Source organism: Octopus sinensis, linkage group LG19 (genome assembly GCF_006345805.1).
Source record: "Octopus sinensis linkage group LG19, ASM634580v1, whole genome shotgun sequence".
Classification (NCBI taxonomy): Eukaryota; Metazoa; Mollusca; class Cephalopoda; order Octopoda; family Octopodidae; genus Octopus; species Octopus sinensis.
The window spans coordinates 47415423-47430422 of NC_043015.1; the positions used below are offsets into that span (position 1 = coordinate 47415423).

The 15000-nt window shown below is 34.8% G+C and overlaps 1 protein-coding gene across 1 annotated transcript in view; it reads right to left on the minus strand.

Moving 5' to 3' along the window:
* LOC115222289 overlaps window positions 1–6166 on the minus strand; it is a 9979-nt gene extending 3813 nt beyond the window's left edge. Inside the window, exons 1-2 of the mRNA XM_029792463.2 lie at window positions 5847–6166; window positions 1–147 (exon numbers count right to left, since the gene is read on the minus strand). The exon at window positions 1–147 is cut by the window's left edge and continues 229 nt beyond it. Of these exons, the coding sequence (XP_029648323.1) occupies window positions 1–147; window positions 5847–6017 (318 nt within the window). The 5' untranslated portion in view covers window positions 6018–6166. The remainder of the gene's footprint in view (window positions 148–5846) is intronic.
* Between the last annotated feature and the right edge of the window lie 8834 nt (window positions 6167–15000).

The window sequence follows — 15000 nt, forward strand, 5'->3', positions numbered from 1 at the left end:
TTGTACAGTTACATTTATTAGGTCTCCTTCTGTGTATCGGGCTGCTATTATCCCGTTAGCATATTTACCGCCTGCTTCGTTTTCACGTGGGCCATCGAGTCGATCGCCACACACCCCACATTTTCCATGAAATTTTTCCCACAACGCCTGGAACAAACAAAAAAATAAAAACAGAAGATAAATTGTAATGAGAAACCTTTAAGCAAGAATATCACAAGACCGTTACAAAACCATATCACAAAAACAAAATTAAAGTAGTTTCTCTTTCCACCAATGTTCACTGCATATTTTATATGAAAATCTTTCAGATTAAAACTAAGATTTTTAAAAAGATTTTAATAGTCAATAGTTTTGAAACTTCATTTCATAGTATCATCGCAATTTCATTGAAATATAAAATGTTTCTATCGCTTAATGTGCGTCAGATGAATAGATATGTAGTGGATCTTGCAAGCATGAAATGGATTCGATCCACCATAGCCAAATTTAAATTAACACTGCAACAGAACTTTTCCCACGGTGGAACAATGGTTTTTCTGTGACAGCAGTTTGACATTCGCCAGATTGCCTTTAGTTAGGCCGAAATAATGTCTTCACCACTTGACCCTTTCTAATCTCTTCTACTTCACCAAAAGCTAGAATTAAGATAACAAAACCACCAACTAAATCTATTGTTCTCAATTATATATCTATCCTTCTGGGTAGTTATAAAAGCAAGAACACCCCAAGCAAAAATCAGTCGGTGGCGACTCAACGAGTTCTCTCACATGGTGACGACTCAATGACAACGAAGTCTGGCTGACCAGCTAGAACCTTGGTCAGAGGGAGAAATGAAGTTTACTGTCAGCAACTGTGAGACAACACCTTACAACTCTCACTAGCTCTAATTCTGTTCTCTTACAACATCATTCTATCTCTCTCTGTAATTACTATTAAACAATGAAAAGGACACAAACACAAACTTTACTTCGCATGCTTTTGGATTTATCATAACCTGCCCGTCGGGGCAAGGTATTGTAACGTAACGGTAAATATTTCCTTAAGGCTTCACATCGTAAAACATGGCATTATAACAATAAATTTTTGTCGTTACAACTGCTAACTTCGACATTTCATATTATTGTGTACCTAATCAACCTTACCCGTTACAATTAGTAACTACACTAATTAAAACTTAACCTTTAGAGTTGATGACCCTCAACTTCAATTAAAAACTTTATCGTTACAGATACAACAAATAAGCCGGATACATGTGAACACCAATAGAAACCAACCTCTTCAGAACGATGACAGTTTTCATAACAAACAACTTTTGCATACACGAACAATATGGAATAACGTCTATTTTACTATGTCTTTTAGTTAGAAGAAAAAGCAGTACCCATGACTGCTGTAGGATCTCCGAAGGAAGAGGAAGGAGATGGATCGGGCGTGCTGATGATGAAGAAGACAATGTGCTGTTGAAATGTCCGCCACGTTCACCTGACCTGACAACTTCCGATCTTTTTTCTCTGGGGCTATGTGAAGGGCCTGGTCTATGTCCCCCCCCCCCACTTCCTGCAAACCTAGATGAACTCGAGCAAAGAATCACTACCGCAATGGAGACTGTTACCCAAAACAAGCTGCAGCGTGTTTGGGAGGAGCTGGACTACCGACTCGACGTGTGCCGTGTATCAGGCGGTGCACATATCGAACATTTGTGAAATCGGTCATGGAATCCTCATACCATTGAATTTCTCACTGAAATTTGGAGGAATAAATCTTATGTTGCTCAACATTATACCTGTTTAGTTTCAATTGCTTTGACTATGTAGTTTCTGTGATATTTAAATCTCAAATGATATCGAACTTTTTTAACCACCCGGTATATATACATATATATATATATATATATATATATATATATATATATATATATATATATATATATATATATATATATATATATACATATATACATATATATATATATATATATATATATATATATATATATATATATATATAATATATATATATATATATATATATACATATATATATATATATATTATATTATATTAAATTAGAGATAAAACCACTATCAGGCAAATCAAACAGTGAAAATCATAAGCCAATACATAGAAATAAAATTAATTAAAAAATATATAAAAATTCGGTTGTCAAGCGATGTTGGGGGGACAAACACAGACACACAAATACATACACATACACACACATACACACACACACATACATATATATATATATATTTATATATACGACGGGCTTCTTTCAGTTTCCGTCTACCAAATCCACTCACAAGGCTTTGGTCGGCCCAAGGCTATAGTAGAAGACACTTGCCCAAGGTGCCACGCATGTGGTTGATAAGCAAGCTACTTACCATATCTATATCTATATATATATATATATATATATATATATATATATATATATATATATATATATATATATATATATATGTATGTATGTATATTTATATATATATATATATATTATATATATATATATGTATGTATCTGTATGTGTATAAAAATAGGCGCAGGAGTGGCTGTGTGGTAAGTAGCTTGCTTATCAACCACATGCGTGGCACCTTGGGCAAGTGTCTTCTACTATAGCCTCGGCCCGACCAAAACCTTGTGAGTGGATTTGGTAGACGGAAACTGAAAGAAGCCCGTCGTATATATATATATGTGTGTGTGTGTGTGTGTGTGTGTGTGTGTGTGTGTTTGTTTGTGTGTCTGTGTTTGTCCCCCCAACATCGCTTGACAACCGATGCTGGTGTGTTTATGTCCCCGTCAACTAGCGGTTCGGCAAGAGAGACCGATAGAATAAGTACTAGGCTTACAAAGAATAAGTCCTGGGGTCGACTAAAGGTGGTACTCCAGCGTGGCCGCGGTCAAATGACTGAAACAATTATATATATATATATTGATAAAAATGGTAAGATATATATATATATATATCACCGTTACCGACCAGGCTATCAGATGTTGCAACACATCGCTGGTCACAATGCGCTTCGCATTGTTTTAGCCTTCAAATGACGCCACCCCGCTGGCTAAGCGAGCAGGCCAATATATATATATATATATATATATATATACTGTTGTGTCTTGGGAGAGTCATTTTCTCTTTGTGCCTTATAATTTAACACACTCACCGGTAAATTTTCCACTTATTTCTTATTTTTATTTATTTATAAAAATAAAAATAAAAATACTTTTAGGGTTAATAAAGTGATGCACCAGTCACTTACGGGGTCGACGTAATCGATTAACTTCTGGCTCTCAAAAAAATTGCTGACCTTGTATTTAAATTCTTTCAGCTACAGGAAAAAGGCCTGAAATTTTGCAAGGAGAGGCTAGTCGATTGTATCGACCCAAGAGCTCAACTGGTACTCATCTTATCGACCCTCGGAAAAAATGAGAGGTAAAGTTGACTTCAATGGGATTTGAATTCAGAACGTTAAGTCGGATCCATGTACCTAAATTAGAAGCAGATATTAAGGAGCGGTTATGCGATAAAATTGATAAGATCCAGATAAAACCCCTTCCATGTCTTTAGTTACGTGCCTTAACGCCCGCAGAACAAATACCTATTTCTTTACTACCCACAAGGGGCTAAACACAGAGGGGACAAACAAGGACAGACAAACGGATTAAGTCGATTACATCGACCCCAGTGCGTAACTGGTACTTATTTAATCGACCCCGAAAGGATGAAAGGCAAAGTCGACTTCGGCTGAATTTGAACTCACAACGTAACGGCAGACGAAATGCCTATTTCTTTACTACCCACAAGGGGCTAAACACAGAGGGGACAAACAAGGACAGACAAACGGATTAAGTCGATTACATCGACCCCAGTGCGTAACTGGTACTTATTTAATCGACCCCGAAAGGATGAAAGGCAAAGTCGACCTCGCCGGAATTTGAACCCAGAGTATAAAGACAGCCGAAATACAGCTAAGCATTTCGCCCGGCGTGCTAATGTTTCTGCCAGCTCGCCGCCTTCCGCAGAACCAATACCACCGGGTTCGACTTTTTTTTCTTTCCCGTATCGATAAAATGAATTCTATCAAAATATGGCGATTAATGCCAATATTAAAAATCGCTGTTATTAAGATGGCAGAGCTGTAGAAACAATATCGCGCTAGGCCGACAGTTTTGCCGTATTTAACTTCAATTCTGAGTTCAAATCCCACCAGAATTGATAGTGGACTTATTTCTCAGACATCGATAAAATAAGTTATCGACCTGTTATGTGCTGGCATCAGATCTACAATAAACAGCCCAATAAATTTGTGTGCGTGTATGAAATTCTTATGTCTGCTGTGAAATGTAGCCAAGATATAAATTATTTAGTTTAAAATTTCTTCTTGTGTAGGCTATGTACTTTATTCGCAGCGAGTTGATGGAAGAAGCGGTTCTGGTAAAATACTAAAGCCCGCTAACGTTTTGACTATTTTTATTATATTTTTGTTAAGTTCTTGGCAAACTGGTTGCTGTCCACTTTGATTCCCAAATGGAGTTTTTCCATTTTGTCATTAATATTTTAAAAACATTAACATCTATGACCAGCCTTTTTGCCACGTTCTTCAAAATATTAGGTTTTGTGTTTATATGCGGAGTGATAATGCATGTATAGACTGAAAAATGAATAAATGCATGGGCATAGACGAATGATACGTGCGAAAATGTGATTATGTATATATATATGAACGAGCAAAACGCCCCCCGTCCAATGGACGGTGCTGAGTTGTCAAACATTTAAACCAAATTTTCTCAAAATAACTTGTCCGACCGTCCCATAGACCTCCCCTTTGAGAAACACTGATTTAACCTAAATTTGAGACATCAGCAAAAGAAGAAATAAAGATAGACTTTTTTTCTATTCCAAGGAAAACGATTTTACAAATGCACGTTCCCACGGCTTTATCGATCGCATTCTCACTTGGAATCGATTTTTGTAATTTTTTAAAGATTTATACACGCCCTGATACCGTCGGTATCGACAAATCAAATTTGAGCGCAATCGGATGGAGGATGCCCGAGATCCTAGAACACACACACACACACACACACACACACACACACACACACACACAGAACGGATTTTATATAATAGATTAGCAAATCGGTATGTTCCGGACTATTTTACATTTCGAGATTTCAATCGTACAATACCTCTGCTGCCCACCCTAAAAACAAAACTGGCAAATGTTATATTAATAAACTATATTTATATTTATGATTTTATGAACCATGCATGTTATATAAGAAACGCGTTTGAAAGTATTTGTAAATACATTAACCATTATATAGACGTAAATCATAAACTGGATCTTTTCGGTTTGAACGGCAGCTTTTTCTAGCGGTATCATATGAAATTGTCACCCATAATTATGACCCTAGTATCGATCTATTGCATTTCAATCTATTTTAGGGTTAGGGTTAGTTAGGGTTAAGGGTGGTGGGAGGGTATCTTTTTTTCTTCAGAAATGTAAATAAACCCAATCTGTTTCTTAAACGAGGGACATATTCATACGGCACAGAATGCTTTTTAACTCAATAGACGTCACTGATTGGTTGAAATTGCAGAAATTGAAGAAAAAAAACAACAAATATCTTACAAACTATAGAATTTTCTCAATAAAGCCAAGAGAAAAAGATGTTTTATAAACACATTCTACCGGTATATGAAGTTTAAAATTTTTTAGTTACCTAGAAATTATGTTAAAAACTGCCGTTCAAACCGAAAAAATCCCATAAACTTAATTGTTTAGCAGATCAACAAAAAATATTGCTTGTAAAATTTAAGTAAAGAAAAACTGGAGAACTTACAGAAAAGCCACCGCAGTAAATTTGATTGTCGTTATAATTAATAGGATTGGGAAAACCAAAACGCCACATACTAGAGCGGCTGGCGGGATCAACCAATCGGCCATGAGCTGTAACATAATGACTCTGTAACAGAACTAATATTAAGAAGATTAGCGTTTGTACTATTGGCATGTTTCTGCTTCGGTCAGCTAGTGGATTCACAATGCTTTGCTTCTCGTAGAAAATCCCTTTTTATTTAGATATTAAGAGGTCAAGGTGAACCTTTCATAACGCTGCCTATCGGATTCCAAAACCACAGAAAGGCATAATTGACCTTTGTGTCATTCTGGTATTATGTGAGTGATGTATTGTAAACGTCTGATATCTATTGAATTTTACATACATTTGATTCAGTACCAGCAGCAATTGTACACATTTCTGAGTTGTTATACAAGGAAAGGTTGCTTAACAAATATATATTACGACTGATTCAACAACATAAAACAGACTAGGGCCGGTTTTTACAAATCATATTAAATCTATTCAATCAAGAAATTGTAGTAATATATAATAATAATAAAGATAAAAGAAATAAATACATCAAACAAATCAAACTTTATGAAATACGAACGAAGACAAGCCCACCGTTAGACGGAATGTAAACAAAGCTATTATTTCAAAATGATTTGAATAAAGTAAATAAAGAAATAATAAAGTACTTTATGATGATAATAATAATAATAATAATATAATAATAATAATAATAATAATAATAATAATATAATAATAATAATAATAATAATAATAATAATAATAATAATAATAATAATAATAATAAATAATTTAATAATAATAAGAATAATAATAATAAAATGAGCTAATAATAATAATAATAATAATAATAATAAAATAATAATAATAATAATAATAATATAATAATAATAATAATAATAATAATAATAATAATAATAATGATAATGATAATAATAATAATAATAATAATAATAATAATGATAATAAATAATAATAATAATAATAATAATAATAATGCTTATAATAATAATAATAATAATAATAATAATAATAATAATAATAATAATTAAATAATATAATAATATAATAATAATAATATGATAATAATAATAATAATAATAATAATAATAATGATAATAATAATAATAATAATATAATAATAATAATAATAATAATAATAATAAGGTTTTAGTGCTATTAGAGGTAACCATAGAACCTAAAACTTATGACAAAAATCATAAAAGTAAAGCTATGTTGTTAGATAATCAAATAAATGCCAGCGCAAGGAAGTGGAGATAAAAACCCTTACCAACACCAGAATTAAATAATAACGTCGTGAAGAACTAACCAATCCCAGACAAACAAATTTTCATCGACATTTCCTCTCTCTCTCTCTCAAATTTCCTCAATGTTAGATTAAAATAAAGGAGTGAGTTATCAAATATTCAAATATCAACACGAAAATAAAAAGGAAAACTTTGGGGAGCGTACGGGCTGCATAAAAAAAAGAATATAATACATGAAGGGTCTCTATAGAAAATACAGGTAGAAAACTTTTCTGATATGTTTATTGATTTGTTTATTTTAATTATATTTATTTTGAATATGGTAGGGTCAGGCAGAGGCGGGTGGGGTTGCAGTACCAATGAATTTAGCTGACATTCCGAGAAAAGTGACGAACGAAATTTGTTTAGTGGGTGCAAACCCGAGTGCAAAGCTTTTTATTCGATTTTTTCAATCTTAATATCAAAACAAACACAGACATAATTATTATTATATTTGTACATCAATCAAACCAGATAAAACCAATAATGGAAAAGTAATGTTTCAAATCAATCCAAAAATATTTCTACCTTCGTTCGTTTTGACGATGAACTTTTACAAAAGGTTAGACAAAGCGTTTTCATAACCCCGAAAAAAAACTTAAGGGGTCCGCTTGTTACCCCAGTAGCCGACAACTACAGGGAAAACTTGAACAAGAAGGGAATTCCAGAGAATTGATGTTTGGGGGTAACCGGAATGGACAGAGGGGCCTGGGAGCATGAAAGATTACAAGCGACGAGAAAGGTGGCGAAATGGGAAGATCGTTAGGGCACCGGGCAAAATGCTCATCGGCATTTCTTCTTGCGTTCTGAGTTCAAATACCACCGAGGTCGACTTCGCCTTTGATCCATTCCGGGTTGATAAAATAAGTACCAGTTAAGTACTGGGGTTGATATAATTGATTTACTCCTTCCCTAAAACTGCTGTCCTTATGCCAAAATTTGAAGACGTTATATGCGACATCGAGAAGAAAGAAAGACAAATATGTCTGTGGAGTTTGGGTAGTGATGGAAGGCAACGTAGTGTGGCGTAGACTCGGGTGAAGTTCCTCTCTCCCATTTATTATATATATATATATGTACACGTGCATTCGAACGTAGCAGGGAACAGCAAGCCTTTGGCCACTATTTGGATCCTGTTGTGTCCTTATTCTAATTGGCTGGTAATGGCGCAATTTGTCTCTTACTCGGTTGTGCCAACTTGCCGCGCATAACCAGTCGGAGGCTCTAAATAGAATGACATGGGACAGCATGTTCACTACCCTGTTTTAGTCTAGAGCTCCTTATAAAACAGCATTACGGAAACCTCCTTCTTCATCGCCACCATCATGTCCTTAACGTCGTCAGCATCATCTCTCTACGTACACAGCTCAGCAAGCAATTCACCCAGGTTCCAACAGTTCACTGTTCGTGAATTATTTCACTACGGATCAACAGTGAATATACGACCTGCATGAACTCCTGTACAAGTGACCCAGGCAGCAGTATCACAGCCACGACTTCATGTACGACATGTACCTGTAACCGGCTCAGCATCATGGCCACGACTTCTTGATACAGTATTTCAAATACTGTATACGACTGACTACGAACTGGTATTATCTTTCTTGTGTCTATGAGCTTACTTCTCACTTCGACGGCTATAGACTCTTTTACTGTTTTCTTCTTCATTGCCATCCTTAAATGTTCTTAACGCGCGCATACATCTATGCCTACACACACACATTTCTTGAGTTTAAAAGGGTCCCAAGTTCAAGCGAGTCTTATGGATCCTTGCCTGTTCTGCCATGCAAAGCTTGCATTTTCCACTCCTATTTATGTAGGTCCCCGGATGTTCTATAAACCTCTACTGGTGATTTCTTTAACAATTTAGCATTCATATTACACTGCCAAATGCAATGCTTGTTCATATTGTTTTGAATTCATCACGCATTATCTCGTAGCTTCGAGATTTTAATGATGCGATTGGTATTTTTAGAATGATAGTTTTGGGTAAGTGTGAGATGTTGGATCTTGCTGGTTTGAATATAAAACAGGTTGAGCATTTGGGCTGGATATGACTAGTTTAAATGCTAAAGGGTTAAAGCAGATACAAAAGCAGATGTGGACATATAGTAATACAGGAGAACAATGACGAAAAAATTCAAAGCTTCGAAAAGCTTTGTATAATGTTGTGATATAAATCCGTCCGTTCCTTTCCCATGTTATTTGAATAAACACAAAATATTTTTTTCTGTCGTAGCCTTTATATATATATATATATATATATATATATATATATATATATATATATATGTATGTATGTATGTATAAAAAAATACAAACTGGGACAAGAACGCAAAACATTTAGAAGACGATACAAAAAAAAACGGACGGGACATTCGAAGCCTTCAATCTTCAGTCAAGAACCGGATCATCCTTGCAATTTCGGCTGATTAATCTTGACATTGCTCTAATCTGGCCAGCCCCAAGGAAAAACTAAGCTAAGCGCATTAGATTCCTTGGAAGAAAGCTTCGAATGTATATATGTGTGTGTGTGTGTGTGTGTGTGTGCATGTGTGTGTGTGTGTGTGTGTGTATATGTATATATATATATATATATTGTTGTTTTTGTAGCTCTATTCTTCGCCTACAACTTTTGTGTATAGTTTTTGAAATTTGTATAAATTTTGTCTCTTTTGAGACCTATAGGGACGGAGTGCTAAGTAGGGAGAGAGAAAAAAAGCATTCCCAATATCTGCTTCTCTACGCTTTCTATAAAGTTTCCAATTCCATCTGAGCCGCTTGAGATATTTGCGCTGTGCAAATGGAAAGCTCTAAGACTGAAGGAAATGCACGCTTCAGGGAGGATAAAATCAATCTCACAAACTCCGGCCGACCCGTTCAGTTCAAAGAGGATCGATTGAACTAGTTTCATCTACAAGGATTTGCTCCATTTCACTAGAGAATCGGCCCGACAGATAAGAGGCTCTTGCGATATGGTCACCCGTCACCTTCACATGATGGTTAATGTCCAAAAACTCGGTGCACGGATACCTCACGTTCTGCACGAAAGACACAAACTCCAGACAAAGACGAATGAATTTATCTGACAACTAAACGATACTGAAAACATTGGAAGAAGTTATTGAAGTTGCAGGACAGTATATCTTGGACCTCGAAGATAAAGCAAGCAGCAATTACTTTAGAAATTTAAAACAGGGTATTACACACCCGATTTAAAAGTTCAATGGATAACATCGGATGTGAAACTATTCAGTAATTTTCTGAAAATCGATGAAAAAGACACATTAGACGTGAATATTACTAAGTTCAAATTTCTGGAGATACCATTATATCGAAAGGTCAAGCGGCAAAATCCTTACAAAGATTTGTTAGGATATTGAGCCATTTGGTCAGTTTTGGGGAAATATCTTTTAAAAATCCAAAATCTGTCGGACAACTTCTGGTCGAAAGAAGCGAGTAGAGATAGAAATTGCAACCGAGGACATTGTTAAAGAAACTGAATAATTTTGTGTTACACTAAAAGTTTAAGTTTTATGATTTCTCAACGAAACCAAAATGTCCCCGGCTCTAAGCTTAATTGAACTTATAATGAGTGAAAACATCTACATATCTAATTACATGTTACTTAGTCAAGATACATGCTGAGGAAAATGATATGATTTGCATTTGCGGGTAAATGCTTTAACAATTCGATATTGGATGTAGAAAACTCTCACCAACAACTCGCTTAATGATTTCCCTCTAATTTGACAAATACTCTTTACTCTTTTTACTTTTACTTGTTTCAGTCATTTGACTGTGGCCATGCTGGAGCACCGCATTTAGTCGAGCAAATCGACCCCAGGGCTTATTCTTTGTAAGCCTAGTACTTATTCTATCGGTCTCTTTTGCCGAACCGCTAAGTTACGGGGTACGTAAACACACCAGCATCGGTTGTCAAGGATGGTGTGGGGACAAACACAGACGCACTCAGACACACACACACACATACGCACACGCACATACATATATCGACGGGCTTCTTTCAGTTTCCGTTTACCAAATCGACTCATAAGGCTTTGCTCGGCCCGAGGCTATAGTAGAAGACACTTGCCCAAGGTGCCACGCAGTGGGACTGAACCCGGAACCATGTGGTTAGTAAGCAAGCTACTTACCACACAACAACACCTACGTCTTCATTACTAAGTTTTCAGAAATAGGTCTTATTAAAAGGCAGCAACTAATCCCGATCTAGTCCTAACCCCTCCAAGGGGTACTAAGGGCTGCATCGAAGATATGCATTGGAGAAGGTTGCCTCGGAGATCTACGTCGAAGGTCTGCATTGGAGAAGGTTGCATCGAAGGCTTGCACGTATTATATATATATATATATATATATAAAGGAAATGAAGAAAATACTGACAAAATAATTTAAGTAAAGGAGAGTGTATTTAATTAGGTGAAAGTTCTTTTTACCGGTTGCGCATTTGTTATGCTTATCAAAAGATATATTTTTAAGAGAGATAGAGTTCCTTTCTGATGGATTTTTTTCTCTTATCTGACTTTATGTTGGTTTTGCTGTCTCTTATATAAAATATATCTTTTTATAAGCATAACAAATGCGCAACCGGTAAAAAGAACTTTCACCTAATTAAATACACTCTCCCTTACTTAAATTATTTTGTCAGCATTTTCTTCATTTCCTTTTTTATATATCACAACTCGTGTTCCACATCTCCTTTTTTAAATAAATAAATATATATATATATATATATATATATATATATATATATACACACAATATAAATGCCACATTCTCTACTATATATATATATATTAATAATGAACCATGTAATTCACACTCTGGAAAATTTATTTGTAAAATGTTGTGAGTGGGTAAAATTTCCGAGGCTTCAACCTCACCCCACCCCGTTTTTCAGACCCCAAAAAGGGTTTTGTAGCATATTAGGAGGTGACAGGAATTCATTCAATGAAAGAGAAATTTTTTCCAATGATTCTGGGATATGGGGTGGGAGCTCCCTCGCCCTATCCCACCTTTTTTCCGAACCAAAATAAGAGATTTGCAGCATATTAAGAAGTCAGGAAACTTTCTTTTTTTATTTTTCTTAGTGAAAATCATGCGGGTGTTAATCTAAAAGTTTACCCTTTGTTTTTCTTTTGCGTCATTGCTAGACAGAGGACTTAACTCATGTTATCAAACTTACGGATTTCACCGACGTGGAAATTGGTGAAAGCTATGGTTGAAAAGCGATTTTTACCGCTATCCGCGAGTGCCTCGGGGATAGTAAGTTGATAAAAACATAGCCATAATCGTGACCAATGTCCTCCTAAAATTGGAGCGACATGAATGCTAATTTGTGGACATGCATAAATTACATTCACGTACACAAACACACACACACACACACACATCCTGCCTTTTATAGATATAGATAATCAGAACTTGAAACCGGAAGAATTGCTGCGAAGCAAGTTCCCAACGTGCTGACGATTTTGCCACCTTGCTGCCCTTGGCCTCGTGAACAATGCGAACGATAGTCTTGAAAAAAATATGAGATAGATAGATAGATAGATAGATAGATAGATAGATAGATAGATAGATAGATAGATAGATAGATAGATAGATAGATAGATAGATTAGGTGGAGAGACAGACAGTAGCAGCACCAGTAGTAGTGGTGGTGGTGGTGGTGGTGGTGGTGGTGGTGGTGGTAGTAGTAGTAGTAATAGTAGTAGTAGTAGTAGTAGTAGTAGTAGTAGTAGTAGTAGTAGTAGTAGTAGTAGTAGTAAATGTGCGGAACTTGTAAAAAAACAATGAGAGAGAGGGTGTGGTACTCAATATCATAGTTACAGAGTATCCGGTTCACGTGAATATTGTTCGAAGCCAGAAACTTGGGAGCTGTGAGTACCGGTTTATGTTGCAGACGAAGAGCGTTAACGGCCAAATAAGCAACAAACAATAGCTTTTTTTTATATATATTTCTTTCATTGTCGAACCTCTATATATATATGTGTACATATGTATGTATGTATGTATGTATGTATGTATGTATGTATGTATGTATGTATGTATGTATGTATGTACGTATGTATGTATGTATGTATGTATGAGCATTTATATCAGACCACCCATGAGCTGTATAGCTAGCTAAATTCAATGCCAGCTGCATTATAAAGTTGAAAAGGGAAAACAACGCCGCCATGTTAATACGCCGACAAAAGGATTTAAATGCTTTCCTCAAGGAATCACTTAATCCTATTAAATAAGAGAATACATGAACATTCTTTTGATTTCGCAAATACTTTTGATAAACATTGGTCTTATCTACATATTTGTTAAAATATTTATATTTTTCAACCGTCTCAGATAAGTAGTTGTTTATTGTTTATACCGTTTAAATAATTTTTTACATATTTGGAATGTATATAAGGCTGCGCCATTGCATGGCCGCAGTCTAATGACTGAAACAAGTAAGAGAATGAAAGAATAAAAGAATGAAAGAATATATATAGTGAGTCAAGGGCAGAGTGTTTCGTTCGTCAGCACTTATCAAAGCTAGCCTTTATGAAACCTATATATATATATGCAAAACAATACAAATACATAACATATTATATATATATATATATGTGTGTGTGTGTGTGTGTGTGTGTGTACATATACATTTATGTATATATATATGTGTGTGTGTGTGTGTGTGTGTGTGCGTGTGTGTGTGTGTGATAACTGAAGAAATGCGCTCCGACATCCGAAACTCGGAGTTTTATCATGGCTACCGAATAATTGTCACATATTATATTTACAGATAAATTCCTCTATTTACATAATATCGAGGTCTCTTTCATTCTTTTATTGTCTTGCCATTTCTATCAATATATATATATATATATATATATATATATATATATATTATATATATATATATATATATAATATATATATATATATATATATATATACACATACATATATATATATAGATATATATATATATACATATATATTATATTATATTTTATTTTATATATATATATACATATATTTTTATTATATATTTATATAACATACTGTTAATAAAAACCAGGATGTGTGTTGCGTTACGTTACTTAATAAGTGCAAAAATATATAGTAAATGCACACTTATTATATCTATATCTATATATCTATATATATAAAGGAAATCATTTATTTATTCGTCCATTTTTGCGAGGTTATGTCAATCGTCACGAACTACAATTAAGTACATTACTGGCGGAAATTTCAACATTGATGAAATTCTGTACATCATAACACACACAAACATCCACAATCGAATATTTCGAATTACATGATACCTTCATCACGCCATCTTATTCTGCACTAATAACTTGAAGCTATGATTTTATGACAACAGTTCAAAGGTTACCGATGTACAGTTAATGCTTCTTGGAATGCTTGTTATGATATAAATGTTTGAGTAGATTTCATGTGTATTTAGGCATGTGTTGTCTTCCGAAATCAGTTTTTCATAATCTAATCTAATTTTGATAGTCCCCACACACAAAGTGTAAGCAAGGTTCTATGGTTGAAAATCTCGCTTTGCAGCCACTTGGTTTCGGGTTCAGCCCCATTGTGCGGCATCTTGGGAAAGTGTCTTCTACAAACGCATGAGCCGATTAATGTCTAGTGAGTGAATTTGATAGACGGAAAATGTATGATTCGCTCTCGAGCGCAACTGGTAACAACCCAGTACAAGCTGATGTATGGTCAGGCCGTCGGCGACTAAACCGGCAACCTCACTAAGCGAGGAAGGTAATTTTTGGACAACCTAGAGAA